This window comes from Hoplias malabaricus, chromosome 14 (assembly GCF_029633855.1).
Source record: "Hoplias malabaricus isolate fHopMal1 chromosome 14, fHopMal1.hap1, whole genome shotgun sequence".
In the NCBI taxonomy this organism is placed as follows: Eukaryota; Metazoa; Chordata; class Actinopteri; order Characiformes; family Erythrinidae; genus Hoplias; species Hoplias malabaricus.
The window spans coordinates 9226395-9246320 of NC_089813.1; the positions used below are offsets into that span (position 1 = coordinate 9226395).

At 38.4% G+C, this 19926-nt stretch overlaps 1 protein-coding gene across 1 annotated transcript in view; it reads right to left on the reverse strand.

Annotated features, from left to right (window-relative positions):
• The window catches only part of ntrk2a (neurotrophic tyrosine kinase, receptor, type 2a), a 49132-nt gene that overhangs the window by 27657 nt on the left and 1549 nt on the right, over positions 1 to 19926 (reverse strand). Inside the window, exons 2-11 of the mRNA XM_066643927.1 lie at positions 16510 to 16584; positions 16018 to 16089; positions 15177 to 15245; positions 14616 to 14761; positions 13145 to 13281; positions 12856 to 12991; positions 12430 to 12729; positions 11291 to 11320; positions 11041 to 11078; positions 10372 to 10471 (exon numbers count right to left, since the gene is read on the reverse strand). Of these exons, the coding sequence (XP_066500024.1) occupies positions 10372 to 10471; positions 11041 to 11078; positions 11291 to 11320; positions 12430 to 12729; positions 12856 to 12991; positions 13145 to 13281; positions 14616 to 14761; positions 15177 to 15245; positions 16018 to 16089; positions 16510 to 16584 (1103 nt within the window). The remainder of the gene's footprint in view (positions 1 to 10371; positions 10472 to 11040; positions 11079 to 11290; positions 11321 to 12429; positions 12730 to 12855; positions 12992 to 13144; positions 13282 to 14615; positions 14762 to 15176; positions 15246 to 16017; positions 16090 to 16509; positions 16585 to 19926) is intronic.

Sequence of the window (19926 nt, forward strand, 5' to 3'; positions counted from 1 at the left end):
AATAAAGTTATGTAAAAATAATTCCATATACAAATACAGGTCGTCTATGGTTAAAATTCTGGATTCTGAATTAGCTTTTATACATGACCCCACAAAAATAACAGCTATAACAAATTTTTATTTGTGGTGAATACTGGAGACCAGCTTACTGCTGCAATAAAGAATCTCCTGCAACTGAGATATGAACTGTCCTTATCTTGCATTTCTTTGAAAATATACATTAGGAGGAAACTGTTTATGTGTGTGTAGGTGCGTGTGTGTGTGTTTATTTATTTAATTTCTACTTATTTGTAGTACGAGTAAAACTAATTGAGCATACAAAAGAAAAACAACAAAAATGAAACAACAGGAATTCCCCAAAACAAAAAAATGCACACATAACAACCATGTGCAAGAACTGGTAGACTGCCACAGCTCAGACCTCAACATCACTGAATGTGTTTGGGATTACGTGGAATGTAAAAAATTGAACCAACTTCTAAGACTGAACAGGTGTTGCTGAAAATGTATTTGAGAAACAGTAAGCAGTTCTATGAAAAATATTGAACACTGAATATTGAAAGGTTTAAACTTATCTTTTAAAGCATCTGTGTAATTTTCTTTTAAAGGCAACCTCTAAAATGTGGGGAAAGCTGTTCTTTGTTTTAGAATCAGTTACATCTACAGCAAAAATAAGTCAATATTACCCACCTATGGAGCAGAAATTGAGCAATATTCTCATCTCAGTTCATGCTTTTCAGCATTTGGAGGTCTATTAGATGTCTAAAAACCTCCAGATGCCTTCTGCTGTGAGCAGAGAGAGAGAAAGCCTAGCATACCAGACTGTGACCCTTTGTTTTGTTTTTTTAACCATTTCCATGTTCCTATAAAATTCCCTAAAGCTGAAAAATAGTAACATTTCCTCACAATAAATAAATGAAAGGGTGGTCTCTAAACTCTGTATGAGACCACCTATGCTGAGCATTGGAAGTATATGGAGGGCTTAGCCTGTCAGCAACTGTGTGCATCTTTGACTATTTTTGTCTGGTGTTTGTAACACTGTGTAAAAAAAAATAATAAACTTTATTTTAAACGTTGTATGTGGTGTAAAAAGGATATAAATGAAGTATTCTCTATTAAGACCTTTTACACTGTTGTGTTGTGTTTCTACTGTTAACTCACTATCGGCTCTTTCAATGTGCAAACAGGCTGAAGAAAAAGAACACATCAGCTATGATTCATTTATGAAGACATCCATTAAGACTGAAAAGCTAGAGCTCCATCACTATCTCTGAGGCTCTCCAAGCATCAGGGGTCCATTTATCCACTGACAAACATTCTACTACCCCTCACCATGTCCTGGTGACCCCCTCCACATAGTAGAAAGCGTCTAAGCCCCCCCACCAAAAAAAAAAATCTTCTCAACAAGTAAAATATCTCCCAAAAGGTTGTTTTAGCATACACTGGCTGCTAATTGGCTCTTGCAGTAGCAGCTGGGCTTCAATCCCAGTAAGGTCCATTTCAGTCCAGTTTGTGCCAGTATGTATTATACAGGGGTCAACCTATAACCCCGCCATTTTTGAACATTAGAAAAACTCAGTGTATTTACACTAATGATCCATTTCAGTCCAGTTTGTACCAGCATGTATTAAACTGAGGTCATTCTTACAATGCCACCATTTTAGAACATAGAAACCTCAGTATGTGGTCCATTTGGTCCAGTTTTTACTGGAATGTACTGTACCAGGGTCATTTTACTGGCCTGCTGCCTCCACTGGAACATTTTGAAATAAAACGAAACCTAAAACAAACAAAGAAACAAACGAAAAAGACTCAACACAAAAATAACTGACAGCAATAAAAGGCAACAATCAACTGTTAAAATTACCATCAACAAAAGCAAAACACCACTTTTCAAAAGCTTGGTATCCCTCCATATCAATGAATGCTTTATCATTTTAAACACAAAAATATTTGGTAGCATTCAGCCACTAGAACATTAGTGAGACGATTAGTTCTAGATCACAGAAATAACCCCAAATCATTCCAGATATACAGGATGCTGTAAAGAATACAAATCTATTGCTCTACAACCCAGTGGAATGAGTTAACACTTCTTTTGCTGACACTTGGCATTGAGAACGGCGACCTTAGGCTCATGTGCAGCTGCTCCAGAGCGCTCCAATTTTACTTTGTTTATATGTGAAACCTGAGAATCTGCACAAGAGAAAAACAATAAAATATTTTAATAGATTTTTCTGCAACAAACTGCTTTTAAATTAATTATAATAACTGTACTTTTTTTGAACAAAGATTCCAAACTTTTGAAAAAGAGTGTTAAAAAAAATTGAATATATATTCATCATACATATATATATAAATAAATATTAAACAGAATTAAAAAAATAACTAAACAACAACTGAAGTAATAAGAAGAAGTAGAAAAAACATTAAGCCATCAAAATGTATCCAGTATCAGTAAAAATGACCCCAAAATGTAAGGTTGTTGTGTGTTATTAATGCTGTGTTAGAGCAATAATTAAAGCAAAGGCTTAGCAAAATCAAGGACACATATTTACATTTTTGCAAAGCACTCAATAGCCCCTTTTGTGTAGCATTTTGTTAAACGTGCATGAGTGGCTGTATGTGTGAGTGAGTTACGAGCCAGGTGCTTCAGTTTAAAAAAATGGTAAAAGCAGCAGCTACAGCAGCCACCTTTTGTTTGCTAGCTACATTAGCCTTGTAGCTGCAATGCAAACCGAAAAAATAACATTTGCAATAAGTGGAATATTACAAACTATTACCTTTATATATATTTAGTGCATTAGTAGTGAACTGAGAGTGTTAGGAAACTGTTAGGAAAAGAGTAGTGCTGTTACACTGACCGTGGGAGGGTGCAGTTCCTTTGGGGGGTGAACACCCGCGGGTTTATGAGCCACCAGATATAAGCCATTTCTCATAGAAACAACCTGGTAACACCCATGGTCATTACAAATCAACAAACACAACCGGTCAAATCAGAACATCTAAACACAACCTGGAGTTTGGAGACCTCAGTGGATAACATCTATTCAAGCAAATATTTGGCAACCGGAGCCAGAAAAGAAAAGGCTTCTGGGACATTAAACGGAGCCAAAGAACAGAAGATGAACGCAACATTACTGCCCATCTCAAGCTCATAATGCATCCCAGATGTAGCAAAACAAGGTCCAACGTGAATGATTCTTTCTGTTTATGCCGCGAGCTGTAAACTAACCCTACTCAAAATAACTGAACTAATTTTTTGTTTGGAAATATTTAGGAGTGAGGTAGGAACACACCGTGGACAGGGAACCAATCCATCCCAGGACACCACACACTCAACCAGTCTCTCGCTCACTCACATCCATGAACCAGTTTACGGTCAGTCCACTTACCAACAGGTGTTTTTGGATTGTGGGTGGAAAGAGATGCACTAGGAGTAAGCCCATGCAAACACAAGGAGAACACACCAAACTCCTCACAGACACTGACAAAGGGAATAGCTAGAAACCAGGATTTTGAGACCCTCACAGAAAAAAAAAAAGACTATTTGAATTTAATTTGAGAATGTAACTCAAAGTATATCTCTAGATGCAGATTATTTATTTTCATGAAACTCTTTAACTTAAAAAGTAGGTAAACTCAGAGTCGTTGTGTGACATCACTATTGTCACTGTGCATCTCAATTCAACTATTTTGCCTATTTATTCATATTTTATGAATTAAAACTCACATGAGATTTGTAGTCCCTGAATGAACCAGTTTATGTTCCAGGAAGTGGAACAAGAGGGCAGACTGGATTGAAACATATTCAGTAAATAATCTTTGATACTTCCACAGCCACTAGGTCTCAGTGTAACGGCAGCATCATAACGTGAAAAAGAATCATTGGGGAAAATAACTCGTTCAACATTATAGTATTTTTGCCATAAAATCTATTTGTATTACATAATTTGTATCAGTTTATAAGTCATCAGCAGTTAGCAATTAACCAGGTCTCCATCAATCATTCAATGCTCTCTTTCTAATACATGTAAAGCCAGACACAACTTCTTTTTGAACTGCTGCTAACGCAATGTCATTGGAGCTTAACATGCTCAGAGGAGAACGCTAACTGCGATGTTATGTCACCCAACATATGTCTGCATAGAGCAATATCACAGTAAATCATGGGGAGAGAGAAAGGGCAAAAGATCTTACACAGTGTAAGATTTAAAATCTTTGGTTATGCTTTTCAAAGTTGCTATTGGCCCATTCATCAAGACATTCTGCTTCATATAAATGCCAAAACATTTCAAACAGTTCAAAAAAATAAAAAGTGAAACATTTTCCCTCTGATCTGCATGAGACTGTTAACCACAGGGATAAATACATCATGAGAAGCAGAAATAAAATACACCAAATAAAAGTCAAGCCGAAAACATCTAAATCTTGTCGATGTGAACTGACAGGAACGCAGCATTTATGAGATTCACACTAATGACCACGGGGCTGTTGGTCCAGATCCTCCACGGTGGATTAAAGAAAGAGCTGTTTCTAATAAGCCTCCTGTCAAAGAGCCCTGAGAAATACCAAAAGCAAAATAAATATTCTTTTGATTTGATTCACATCTGAGTTTAGATACTCAGTACTTTATCAGCAGGTAGAATGAGGAGATAGAGTGAGTAGATAGATAGATAGATAGAGAGGAGAGGAGAGAAACAGGGATGGAAAGATGAAGTGACAGAGAAAGAGGGAAGAAAAGATGAAGTAACAGAATGATAAATCAATGGAAGCAGACAAATGGAGGAAGAAGGACAATGTAAGAGAATAAGGCTGAGAAAAAGATACAGTGAGCATTGGGGGAGGAGAAACAGCAAGGTGCAAATAAAGAAAACAAGAAAGTGGGAGAGAGAGACATTGACAGGGAGAGAGAGACATTGACAGAGAGTGTGAGAGGGGAAAGAGAGGGAGAGTTATAGAGAAAGCGTGAGCGTGTGTCTTTGCTCCCTGCAGTTTGTGATTCATTCCTTTGTGGGAATGATTCATTTTTCGAGAGCTAGCAATGACGCTCGTTTCTATGGCAACAGTGCATGTGGTGGGCAGACAGGACCACCCCCCAACATCTCTCTCTCTCTCACTGACACACACACACAGTTTTTGAAATGGAAGAGTGAGCTGTGAATGGCTGTGAAGTAGCAATTTAGATGATAACAGCTTTTAGCCAGTGATTCATTGTTAGCTGCACGCCTGGTGCTTAGAACTGACCAACTAACCAGTTACTGATTTAGCCAGATGAATTTCATCACAAGAGTGTGTACCAGGAGCATTGAGGATCATCATAGTCTTTCAAAATAGTTAAGAAATGTTATAAACTCAAAAAATATGTAGTGCTGCAAAACATAACATATGCTAGTCGCTAACAGGGTACTGGTGCTAGCTTTGTAGCAAAAACTGCCATGAGGGTAAACTTTCTCACTTCTTTTCTGACATAATTGACTAGAATTAGCTTTAAAAAAGATAACTGGACAAGACCATAATTAGATATGAAGTACTTCATATAACTGGCTTGTGTCCCACTCAATTTTTACTCATATGTTCACTCATTCACTCGCAAACTAAATCAAGTGTCATTGTGAGTAGATGGAAAAACACTCAACTGAAATATGTTAACATTTTAATAAGTGACTTAATCGTAGTAAAGTATGTGCAAGATTAGCGAAACATTCTGGACCCCTCAGGACCCTCTGTACAATTCCTGTTGCTAATGATGCAAATGATGATATTTCCAAGCTCCACAGACACGAGTGAGGTCAAGTACTTTTACTGGAGATACCCCCGCAAGCATCAACGACCGTGAATTGCCCTGCGTTACACACCAGTGACCATCAGTGACCTCTGAACCACTCAGATAGTGGAGGCCTGCTGTGCTCCTGGGAAGCTGAGTTAAACGCAATAGGTTTCACTGCAGTGGTCTGTCAAACAGATTAGTCTTCCTTTTACCCATAATTTACACTGACATATGACGCTATTTCAAGATGATTTACAATAGGGCTGTACGAAATTGGAAAAAACTTCATATTGCAGTTCTTCTTCTGCAATATATTCTGTGATGTAAAGAAATAAAATTTGAAAACTAACACTTAATTAGTTTAAATACACCAAGGAAAATACAAAAGCAGCTCAGAGAGCTGTGACTACTTATTTGAAGTGATTTTGGAGGAGCAAATGAGGCAGTATTATACAATGTTTAAATCAACATAACTCAACATATACTGCTCTTCTATCAGTCCAGGTTGAAGCCAGCTAATCGATAGTAATTGTGGGTAAGGAGCCTGCATGTCAATCACTAGCAACAAACTTTGTGTATCCTTGAACGCTTAAATCACGTGTCAAACTCAAGGCCCGCGGGCCAAATGTGGCGCGCCGTGTCATTTGATGTGGCCCGCAAAAGCTTAAAAGATCTGACTGACTGCAATCTAGTGGCTTAATGCCGTTGCTTCACAGGTAACATAATCGGCATGAACTGTGGGAAATGGAGTTTATGGTCAATGCACGCTTTTAGGCTTATTAATTATTCCGTCACTAATTCTAAAACGTGCATTGACCTTAAACTACATTTCCCACAATGCATGCTGATTATGTTGCCCGCCAAGTGACGGCATTCCACCACTAGATTTCAGTACATCCTCTTCAAGGTAATTTTTTCAACAAGTGGAATTAAGAAATAGCTACAAATATTGATCCCAAAATGTCCAGGAAAAGAAAATTTGATGCTGATGGAAGACAGTTTCAAGAGAGATGGGAAGGCGAATACATGTTTGTGCTTCAAGGAGAAAAACCTTGTGTTATGAGGCGGTGGCAATTGTCAAGGAGTACAATTTAGGTCGGCACTTTGATACCAAACACGGAGCTGAGTATGCCAAAGTTAGCCTTTAAGAAAAGCAACAAATTGTACAAGAATTAAAAGGCAAACTGCGATCACAGCAGAATGTGTTCACAAGATTTGCACGTCTAAGTCTTTTTCAGGGGGTGAATTTTTGAAGCAGTGTATACTGAAGGTCATAACTTGTGTTTGATGATATTTTTCTTTATTCACTTGGATAGTTTGATTGTTGATTGATGGAGTAATATGAGTTTCTTAACCTCACAAATTAGCAGGATTTATGTTAACAGCGCAACAAGCAAACATTTTTATATCTATGCAAATATTTATGAGTTGAATAAGTAATAAATTCAGAGTTATTTAACATTAAGGAGTACTTACATTTATTCTACATTACATTTGGTTATATTTAGTTACATTTATACTGTCATACATCTGGCCCTTTGAGGGCAACTATTATGCTGATGTGGCCCTCTGTGAAAATGAGTTTGACACCCCTGGCTTAAATCATAGTAACTGATATTTATCACACCCAATGCTCTTGTAGTTCTTGAAAATGAGAACTGTGTGAGTTTTACTTTTGTATCATGCAATAAAAATGCTGTAGCGTTATGTGTTTGATTATTAAATCTCAAGTGGGCTCTTAAAAGTGGGGATTTGTTTTATTTGAGGAATCTGATTCTCAGTGTCTCAGAACTTTCTAAACAAAATAGTTCTCTTATCAACTGATATCATGTGAAGGACTAAAGAATAAATATAAAGCTGTAAGTCAAAATGTATCTCTTACAGCTTTCAAATGCTGTAAGTGCTGAAGCTTACATTTATGGCCTAAATCTCAGTTTAAGTTTTTAGGGATACTAGTGCTAGTATTTTCAGCATTAAAGACTGAATTTGGTACCTTCGTCTGTTTATACCAAATGTCAACACTGATAAAAACCTATATTCATACCTGAATCTACGACATGCTGGAATATGCTGGTTTCTCTAGCAGGGAGAAATTAATTCAAGTGGTTATTTTTAATTATGAGGGTTTTTTTATAATTCAAGCAGGTCTATTTGAAATTACACAACCCTAGAGTTTGACCGTTGAACTTTGGAATACAATTTTTATGCTAAATGACTTCCACTGACTTTAGTTCCAGTGCAAACCTAAAAAAACACCAAATATAGGTCTATCCTGATTATATGTTGGTGTAAAGGGTAAATTTCACTGTTTGCCATTCCCTAGCCAATGGCCCTGAGGGTGAGAGGAAGAGAGGAGGAAGAAAGGTGGAAGTGGTTTTAGCGCTGTGGCCTGAGTGCTGAGCCAGGGGATGACAGATACTTCTGACCTTGAAGAACTCCATTGATTTTTAGACCAAAAAAAACAAGAAAACTGATATCTGCCCGTGAATCATTGATAAGCCCAAGGTTGCTGACTCTGAATCTCTCTCTCTCTTTCTCTCTCTCTCAGACACCCACACTTCCTGAACTCAGAGCTACGGTTTCACTCGTACACTTCCCTCATTTCCACTCTTTTGCCTGAAGAGGCTACTTGTGTGTGTGTGTGTGTGTGTGTGTGTTTCCGAGTCATAGCAAGGTCAGCATAAAAGCTAAGCTAAAGAGCAACAAACTCATAAAAATAAGCCTCAAGTAAACATTTATATTCATTAGCACATGAATTTTGTCCTTATTGGAACACAAGGACATTTACACACACACACACACACACACACACGTTGGCCAGGGATGTATAGTTTACTCAGGGAGACTTGACCAGCTCATTTAGTAAACAGTTCCCCCCGCTCCCTAAGATTATTTAACTGTTCAAAAGTAAAAGGCCAATGACATTGCTCTTACAGAACTGTGACTGTAGTTCCACCTCTCCTTAGATCATCATGTATATTATGTAGTGATGCAAATAATATAATTAAGTTGACTGCAAATTTGCTAGCTTTTTATTAGGACATTCTACCTTAAAAGGTGCAACAGTTACATTCATCTGGCATCTGTAAGAAATACGTTAAGGGTAAGTAAGTTCTGACAAAGACAATTCCTGTCTTCAGGTTCTTGCCCGAAACACCCATTGTTTTGTGATGTCCACAGTAACGGTAACCAGTAACAGTGGGCAATTAAACACATGGTCAGCAAAGTTATGTTGTGTTAAAAATGTCTGTTTATTTTTCTGATACAATACTAGTTTTTGGGACATATCTGGTCCCCCAAGCTGTAACCAAGACTCTTAAAATTCAGTTCTGTCTACGCCAATTACACAAACCACACACACACACACACACATATGCATAGCACACAATGTAAACCAGACCACAGTGTGAAAATGAGCCCCTCAGGCCATCTAACCCAGCACGTCCATACAGAAAATACAAGAAACAATTGCACACTCTCATTCATAAACTAACCCCATGCCCCAACGCCCCCCCAAACCTCCACTTAAACAAACACATATCCCTCACACACACTAAGAAGAGATTTCCAGAATCCCTCTACTCTTGCACCACTGAAGTATTTGCACATCAAGTCCTCAGCTTCGTTGTCTAACTATAAACAACAAAACTCTTAAAACTGCCAAACATGGTTGATTCACCCCATCAGCTTGAGTTTTAAACATCACAACACCATCCCAACTCACCCTTCACACACCCAGATGCTGGGCTGAGAAATGTGGCCATCTCAAACAGGATGGACAGACTATTTTGACTAAAATACCATGTAAAAATAATATTCTGCGCCCCCCTCACAAAAAAAAAAATAATAATAATAAAAAGTACATATCAGCCTACGGCGACCCTGAAATGGATTAAGCAGCAAAGAAGATGATGATGATGAGGAGGATGACATATCAGCCTCTTTAGACCCTGACACCACAAGACTGTCTGATACATTGTTTTGCTGTATTTCTTCGTACTTGTGAACACCCTCAACAACAACAACCTGGATTTCTAATTGTAACTGATACACCATCATAATGAAAGCGAATTACCCTGTCTATAGCACTGTGCCCTTATTAGCAATATAAGTTATTAGCTACAGAGGGCATGACAAAATGCCTACAATTAATACTGTCCATATGTCTATGAAGCTATAGGGTTCACGTTTCTATTACTTTTTAGCATTGGTACTGTATTTGTTCCAGAAACTAACCATGTCTTGGGTAACTGACATCATTTGGCATGTGGGGAAAACACCAAACTATTCCTTAAATCCTTAAATGTTATTAGCAATATTAGCTTAGCAAAGCACAGCTAGAGAAAAAGCAGGAGAGAAGCACAAAATCGAGACACAAAGCTCTGAGAGACAGGCTGGTTAAAGAAGAATGGTGGAGTGTTAAGCGATTAGTGAAGCACAGAGAACAAGACGAGGAACAGCCTCCCATTGCATCCCCCCTATTGAAGCTTTACTGAGGCTTTCATTACGCTGTTCCAGCTTCCTCCACAATGTCTCCCCGCAGAGCCCAGGCCCTTAACAAGGCTCTGGCATAGATGACGGCCCGGCTGAGAGGTACTTACCTTTAATTCCGAACTTTGAGTTGCGGCCAAACTTCAGGACGACCAGCATCAGCACAAAGCCAGCGAATGTGACTGCAGCGATTCCCACGACCACGTACACCTACAGACACAAGAAAGGGAATTGACACAGGATTCCCACACTCCAACACACAGAAAGACTGAGTGACCACGGTGATGGAGATGGCCTTAGGAAGCAGTGTTTGTTAAAGGACCCTTATCGTGGATCAACTTATGGTCCACCATTTCCTTGTAAATAAAATATTCCGCTTAATCATGGATCTGCAACAATATAAGGAGCGTTTCAGCATGAACTGCTTTTTAAATTAACAACAATAGAAAGCTGAAAATCAGAACACAAGTCATTTACTTATACATTATATAACCAAATGTTGGTTTCATGCAGCATGTTGGAACATTTCTGTGAGAATCTGATGGCATTCAGCCACAGAAACATCTGTGAAGTCAGGAAAACCTGTGGGATAAATAGCTAGATATCGCTCCAGCTCTCCCCAAAACATATTGGATGGATGTCCATCACTCCAGAGAATGCAGTTCCACTGCCCAACAACCCAATGCTTGGAGGCTATAGCAGTTTCTAAATGATGCTAGTCATCTAGCACACATACACCTCCAGTATAACGGTCTCCAGTATATATAGGTCTCACTCACAGCAACTCGATCCTCAGGTGGTCCAACAGGTGTGTCATCTGTTTAGACAAAAAAAACAGAGAATGGGTGGAAAGAGTGGAAAGAGGAAACTGAGTGTGAAAAAGAAACTCTGCTTTGATTTCACTTCATACCTGTGGTGGGATCTTGAACAAAGGCAGTAACCCAAAAGGGGAAAGAAAAACTGAATTTAATACGAGTAATAACTAGGTCCATTTGTTCATATTTGTGAAAGAGAGAAAAGGTGACTCACCGTAGTACACCAAATCCGGCGTGGTTGTATCTTTATATTTGATACGATGAGGAAAAAAAAACAAGAACGTATATTTTAGTTATTTATTCATTCATTCATTTTCTTTAACTGCTACATCCTGTTCAGAGATGAAGCAATAGGTCTGGAGCCCACCCAGAATCACTGACACACAACACAAACCTGGTCACGGGCCAACACAATCACAGAGAATCATACTCCCACACAGTCACCCACACACTCATAGCCAAGGGCATATTTACACAGCCAACCTACCAACACGTGTTTTTGGACTGTATAAAGAAAATCGGACCACCTGGAGGAAACCCACGTGGACACAGAGAAAACACACCAAAATCGTCACAGACAGTGACTGAACTCTGAAGCTTACTGTGCTAGAATACTGTCCAACATTTCAGTGAATACCAAATTTATTTTTGCCCAATTTATTTAGTCACATGGAAAATGTTGAGAGTAAACCTGCTGATGACTTCCTCAAAATACTATTCAGTAAGTAGATTCACGATACTTCCGAAAACTTTTGACACCTCTTACAATAAGTGAGTTCAGATACTTTAGGAAACACCTATTGTGGACAAAGGTGATCAGTGCTTTTTTACTGATGGCTCTTTTGTAATTAAAGAACAATAGGTAGTACTTCGATCTTAAATTTACAGCTTCAAAGTTACTGTGATGCTTAACTGATCAATATTAGACAGAACTCAGCTTCTGTTGTTGCTATTCTGGGTTCAGCACTGCAGAAACTTCACTAGGTAAATTGTGAATGAGGGTAGGATACCACTACCCCCTCTGAAAAGTATGGTGCTCTAAAAATGAATTACACTCTGCAGTTGTTTGGTGAGCCTTGGAGCAAAAATTCCAAATTACAATTTAATCATGTTAGAGTAGTAGAGGTAAATTGAGTTAGGAGTCTTGCCCAAGAACTTGTCCCATAGTGTGTGCATAATGTAAATAATGTGCTTGTCTGAACAGAGACCTGTGCCCTCTGTCAGGCAGCCGTGTTATCTACTAAGCTTTCCAAAACAAGAATAAGAGAGATGGACCTCAGCGTTAGCAGACTAGCTTTCAGAACATGAATGGAGGTTGTGAGATTTCAAAGTAGAAGTAGGGGCACAACTCACCATTCCAGGGGTTGAGCATGAAGTGGGCCATTATGGACTTCCGGTCCTCTCCGTATATGTTTGTGGCAAGCAGTATGTACTCTCCGTTATTGATGTGAGTGGGATTGTCCAGGTGCAGACAGCCATGGTACTCGTGCTCTGAATAGTCATGGATGCGAGTGTTGATGAAAGCTCCCTCCTTCACCAACTCGCCTTGGAACAGCCAGCTCAGGTGAGGCTTTGGGTTGCCAGATACGCTGAAGGGGATGCACCAGTGGTGGTCTGGAATTGCGTCCAGGAGCTTGCTGATAACTGGGGGGACTGGAAAAAATGAGGAAAGAAGAAAGTAAAGATCTTGGAGTGGGCTTTACACATACAAAACAATGCTGCCTACCCACACAGCTCTCTATACAGGCAGTAGGGAGCAAAGCAGGATTTTGAACTCACAAAGCACATCAAGTTGTATAGAGGCTTCACCCTCTCCTGCAATGTTCTCAGAGATGCAGCTGATTTTACACTCATTGTCCAGTGAGGAGAGATTGAGAAGTGTGAGCTCAGAGGACAGTTCTGAGGAAACAGTGAGCTGGAGAGAGTGAGAAAGAGAACGAGAGAGAAAGGTCAGTCAAAACTCTCACAATCATGGAACTTATGGTATTTAAAACTTTCATTAAGCCATTAACCTCCTGTCTCACTTATCTCCTGTCACTATAAAAAGACATTATATTTCTAGAACTACCTTGTAGCTGGAAGTGAGCTGGCAGGGGTTCCATTTGAGGTTAGGTGTGGGCATTCCCGAGGTGTTACAGGTCAGTGTCACATTTGAGCCTTCCAGGAGGGTCACTCTTTGGGGGCTCATGTTAACCGTCGGGACAACTGCCAACAAGAATGTCTGAATTAAAACCAAATGCATACTAGTGCTGCCTTATATGTGCTTTTCATTTCCTGAAGAATTTGGATGCATGACTAACATCAGATCAGCATGAAGACCCAATAAAACCTTGGATACACTCTAAGCCCAAAATGCGTAGACAAAGCTTAAATTAGCAAATACAGCTAATTATGTTACATATTTACATATTACATATGAGCCTAAGGGCATCATGCTCTATGCCAAGAAGTGACTGGAAAGGTATTAGCCCCCAGCATCAGGCTGCATTCTCTGGAGTGGTGGAGCTTCAGGATCTGAAGGGATTCAGCCACAAGTTACTGTTTTAGGATTATTATTAATGGAACACTAAAGCCATTACATTTCATCCCAAAGCTGCTATAAACTACTCCACCACTCCACAGAATGCAGTTCCCAAGGGGCATCATAACCCTTGAGCTTAAGTTTGGTACTGAACATGAAGACATTAGGCTCATAACTAGCAGTTCCAAAGCATCCCAGATGATAATCTATATTCTTTAGATTTTATACAGGCTGTAATATGTGTAATAGGACATTTTGATGTATGCAAAGCCTAGTATAAACTTAAGCCAAGATGAAGTGAATAAAAACATGGGGGCTGGTGTTCATTTTTCATTCTGAACTGAGAAAAGTTGAAAAACAAGATTTGGCTTCAAGCCAGCAGATGCCCATAGTACAACGTCATTGCTAAATTCTGCGTATCTTCTTGCCATTTCCCTTTCTCTCAGACTCTAAAAATGCAACCTAAATTTGTGCCTGGAGTTAAAAAGGTGACATCTAAATGTTATTGTTTTCTATAACTTACGCTCCAGACCTTTTCCTGTTTTATAGTAAATTAAGAAAGTCAAGACCATCCATTATCTTGGGATTTAGGCTTGAATACTGTTTGTTAACAGTGTCAGGCATTGCATTAAAGTTGCATTAGGTTACATTTCTTTAATTAAATGACAGTATTATACAATGTAGAATACAACATTCAAATTACAACACTCATATATTAACTGTAAACTGTTTCAGACTCAGCACCAGTAAAGAAAACTGAGTGGTTACATCTGCATTCTTCGTGCAGCAGAATGGGGTTTGGTACCCTGCAGGAACACCTCACTCCACCAATAATAGTAGCCCACCAGTCCTTGGGCAAGACTCCTAATGCTACATTAGCCTCTATAACATCTGTAACACTGTATCTGCCAAATGATGTAAGTGTTAATGTAAATGTCAACTGGGACACTGATATCTGTCTTTAACTCAGCTCCTTGGTTAAAATCTGGACAGCTCATTTATCATAGTGTTGTCATACCACAACGAGCCAGACTGAGGCTGGACAGACGCCTCCTCTTCCCTCCATCCTCCAAACACTGCAGCTCGGCATCGGACTCCTCCCCTCTCCACTGTTTCATCCACATGTTCTCACAGGAGCACTGCAGAGGGTTCCCCGACAGCATCCTGACAAACACACAGACACACACGACCGGCTTTTTTTAAGCTGTTGGTACTTTGCTATGAGAAGTTGATAACATTCTGACAAGGTCTTGGCGAAGGATGATGGTAAATTTAAAGGAGCAATCACTAATTTTCATGTCATGAGCCATTATACTGACTCCTAGTGGTCAGGACAGATCGGATTCAGTACTAATTTCAAACATGGCCGCCCCAATGTGGGAGACCTGCTCCATGGATTCATTCTGTGACTACAAAGAAAATATGATGATTTTTGTGATTAAATTTGTGAGAAGCGCTTCATAGAAAACAGATAATCATAATAAATACCTTTTCATAAATATACTGATTGTTACATTTCGGTGGTAAAAATGACAGGTCTTTAAAGAACACAAGCTTTAAACCAAGAGCCGTTACTTACAGGTAGGAAACGTTCAGATGGCGAAACGTCTTCCAGGACAGAGACGACAGATTGTTGTCCTTCAGATTCCTGCACATCACAGTTAGTCATCACTAACACTGTCCAAACCTTTTACACCTCTCATTCTGTGACAAACGACTAGAGATTGGACTCTTGCTGGCGGACTGACTGGTTTTATAAAACTATTGCATATTTGTACAACAAATATTATTATTCACAACTTAAAAGAAGTTATGCAATAATACCAACACTGTCCAAAGAAACCCCACAGAATCTCATGTAACTCAAGCTGGATGTGTGCTTTACATTGTGCAAAATGTTCAGGAATATCAGCCCATTAGAGATGCTTCATGCACTAGAGACAGTAGTAAATAACTTATTTTTAACATGTAATATTATAAAGTAACTCTTTTTTTGCAAAATATTATATTTACGAGACCACCTCAGGTTTTTAATAAATGATACTCCTAATAAAGTGATTGTGTTCATCAGTCACATTTACATGTGGGAACTGACAAACATGGGCTGGGATTCCCAAATGCATCTCTCTCTCCCTTTTATGATGATCATAACATTAAGATGTTTTGAAGAACACTGCCATGCTTTAGAAGAAAGTTAATGTAGGGTTAGGAGTCCTGTCCAAGGACTCTTACTGGTGAAGCATGGCGTGGTTACGAGGGCAGGGAATCAAACCCCACTCTGTTGCAGGGAGAGTAGCAGTGTTATTCATTACACTACAACAACCCAATGTCTGATAGAGTGTATATAATGTAATAAAGGAAAATTAAATGGCAAAATGTTGTGCAAAAATAAAGAGATAAAGACACAAAAGTTTACTCACAGATACTGTAGCTTGAGATTGTTCTGGAAAGCCTGCTGTGAAACATTCATCAGCTTTGTGTTGGTCACTGTCCTGTTGAAGAAAAAATAAGACCCAGATATGAGCTTCTGTCTAACTGTCTGTATATAACCTTTGCCACTCTTGTAAGCCACAATTATTGGAAGGTTTCCATTTTTATGGATTAGAATTAGCATATTATTCTTATCACAAGCATCGTATACGTATCACAAGATTGCTTATTATAATGATATTTTATGCCAATATTATAACTCATCTCATAATTATGATTTAGAATGAAAATGCTAGCTGCTCAATAAACTGGTTTCAAATTCCTAAATGAATGGAACATTAGACAAGGTCCAAAAATACCTGGAGTAAACAATTCCATCAACTTTCATTAAATGTAATGAGCATTTTTCCTCTTCCATTTTGCAGATACATGTTTTTGTTCAAAGATAAAGTTATGAATGTATATCTGCTTTTGATACTCACAGATTCCTGAGGTTGCGGTACAAGATCAGGTCCTTGTCATTAATAGAATAGAACTTGCTCTGATTAGCAATATATCTGTCAACAAAAGACCAGAAAAGATATTGGGCTATCACTCTAATGTGATTAGTTCTTCACAGTTGCACCTGTCAAGAAATGGTATATATTAGGAAGCAAGTGAACAGTCTTAAGATTGACATATTGAAGCTAAAAAACTTGGCAAGTTAAGAATCTGAGCCACTGTGACAAATATCATGATAGTTGTATGGATTAAGTGAAGAAGAAGATGATGACGATGATAATGTCTGGTCAAAACAGCAGATTTTGTGGTGTGTTCCTGGCATGCATTGTTCAGTACCTTCCAAAAGCGGTCCAAGAACAACAACAATGAACTGCCGACAGGGTCATGGGCGCCTAAGGCCCATTGACGTGCAAGCCAGTCTGGTCCGACCTCACAGAAGAGCTACTGTAGCCCTCACTGCTGAAAAAGTTAAAGCTGGCTCTGATAGAAAGTTTTAGAACACACGTCGCTATTTGTGCTACAGTAGCTCTTCTGTGGGACCGCAGTAGACATTTTTGGACTCAGAAACATGCAATTTTTATAAAGATACTGATGGTAGATTGTATGGTCAATACTTTTTGGACACTTGCTTATCCAAACTTTCTTGTGTTTCAAGCTCTAGTTCAATGGATTACGATCGACATTAGGTTCAGAACATCGTTATCCTTATTCCTTGTTCCTCAGTTAAAGTATTTTGGGAATGAGTGGTTGTACATGATTAAGAAGTCATTTTCATTTCATCACATAACAAATGATGTACAGCTATAGAGGTGAATGTTCATATGGAGAGTCACAGTGATGAATGTGATGTAATAAAGCTTTATTAACCACGCATAGAGAAACAGTTATGAACTACTCAGTGAAAAAGACTGAAATAATTTGGAGTAGAGGAGCGAACAAGACCAGGATATATGACCACCACTTTGAGGGGCATTGGTTCTTATAGAAGGTGTCATTTTGCCCTACAAATGGGTGTGCATTTTGCCTTATAAATGCAATCATTTTGTCCTACGAAGTCATCATAATGTATTGCCTGTGAAAAGCTGTGAGCACACCCTTGGCCATCGTTAATAATTTTATGGAGGAAAGATGTGTGTGTGTGTGGTTATAACCCCTGACAAATAACATATAAAACACTCACCCTCCAGAAATTCATTAAGATAATTATTTTAAAAACAACACAGCTATTTTAATAGTTTCAGAGACAAGAAACTCCACCATAATCAAATGTAACTGATGTAATAAAAGCTGTTTGTTTCTGTATGGCGTGTACCCAGACCTGCAGGGCTTTTACTTATTTTCATGTTTTTTGGATTTTATATTAAAATATTTTGTTCAGAATAATTAATTATCCTGAAATAATGACATTTTTTTAAACCTGGTTTTGGGTATAAAACAAGAATTTTCAGGAGGATAATATTTATTTTCCATGACCTATACATAAAAATCAAAAACTCATATTTTGCCCTGTGAGAACGCAAAGTCTCTGTTTGACCCCATAATGTTTAATGTTCATTGTCTTGTGACTTTTATTTTAGGAGTGTGGGAGGGGGCTCACTTTGTTTAAAGGGTTTTTTAAAAGAAAAAATGTATACCCTCAAAGTGTTTAAACTGTAGGCCTATGCGCAAATTTGCTTTTTTGAAAGTAAATGACCCCAGACCCTTAGTGGACACTGGACACTAGTCTATGTGGAAGCTTTATCCATTCAATTTCCAGCAGAGATTTGATCAGCAGAGGGTTTAACTCAATTAAATTCAGCTCATAAGCTGAACGCAAGCAGGTAACAATACTCAAGTCAACAGCAGGCCTTAAGCAGCACGTATAACAACACTGACTTTCTTAACACAAACAGGGATTCAATTTCTTATTCAGAACACTGTATTATATTATTAAGGTTCACTGGGAAAGACCCACAGCACTACACTAGCCTAGCCCTGTAAAACTGTAAACTGTTCTAGTAAAAGTTGTAAATGTAAATAAAAAGTAACGTGCATTTTCAGTGGTGTTTAAAAGTACTTTTAAAACATCTAAAACACCTTTTCTCCTGAAGAATTTCCACACATAATGTTCAATATCTGCACTAGTATCAACAAGTTGTTTTTTTAATAAGTTTGTTCCATATTTGAACGTAAGCCAAGGCACAAGTTGAGTGTTTTTAAAGCAGTTGGATAGCACAGTGGCTAACAAGATGAGTGTTTTTTAAAGTGGCTGTATAGCATAGAGGCTAAAAAAGGTGAGTGTTTTTAAACTGGCTGTATGGCATAGAGGCTAAAAAGATGATTGTTTTTAAAGTGGCTCTATAGCATAGAGGCTAACAAGGTGAGTGTTTTTAAACTGGCTATATAGCATAGTGGCTAAAAATGTGAGTGTTTTTAAACTGGATGTATGACATAATGGCTAAAAAACATGAGTGTTTTTAAACTGGCTATATAGCATAGTGGCTAAAAATGTGAGTGTTTTTAAACTGGTTGGATAGCATAGTGGCTAACAAGGTGAGTGTTTTTAAACTGGTTGGATAGCATAGTGGCTAGCAAGGTGAATGTTTCAAAGCTGCTGAATAGCATATAGTCTGTTTCCTCTCCATACAGGAAACAAAAAACTATTTGTCTTAAAAAAATCACTTTTCCCAACAATTTGAACTTTTACAGATTTTTTTCCCCAGAACTTATAATACTTATAAAACACTTATTTTTCACAGTGTTGTCTTACTTAAAATATAGGTTTTCCTCAGAAATGTCCAGGACCCCCAGAGGACTACCAAAGAGCAGGTATTGTTTGAATGGTGGATCATTTGGTGACACTGACATATTGGTCGAGTATTAGTGTGTTTTGAGCTAATACGTAGATCAGACACAGCAATTCACTGCTGGACTGAAAATAGTCCACCATCCAAAAATATCCAGCCATCAGTGTCCTGTAGGCAGCAACACGAATTTTGCAGCAACAGATGAGCTTCAGTGTCTTATTTTACACCTACAAGGTGATCCAAAAAAGTTGGTGTGTTTAACAGAGTGGACAGTAAATGGACACAGCTTTTAAGAACTTCCAGCATCACTGCTGTATCTGATCCCCTTCTACTAGCACCACATAAACTAACACACCATCACCATGTCAGTGTCACTTAATAGCAATAACAATAATAATTATAATATGTTAACTTCATAAAGTGCTTTTCAATAGCCCAAAGACCCTTACAAGTTATAGTCAACATAGACAACGTAACACAGTAAACATGACAAGAAACATTTATGGTACTGGGAGGGAGAATGCAAGGGAGAAAAAAGTGAGTTTTAAGCTGAGACCTGAAAGAAGACTTCAGTGCTGAGAATTATGCACCACCCAAATTATACCTTTTCAG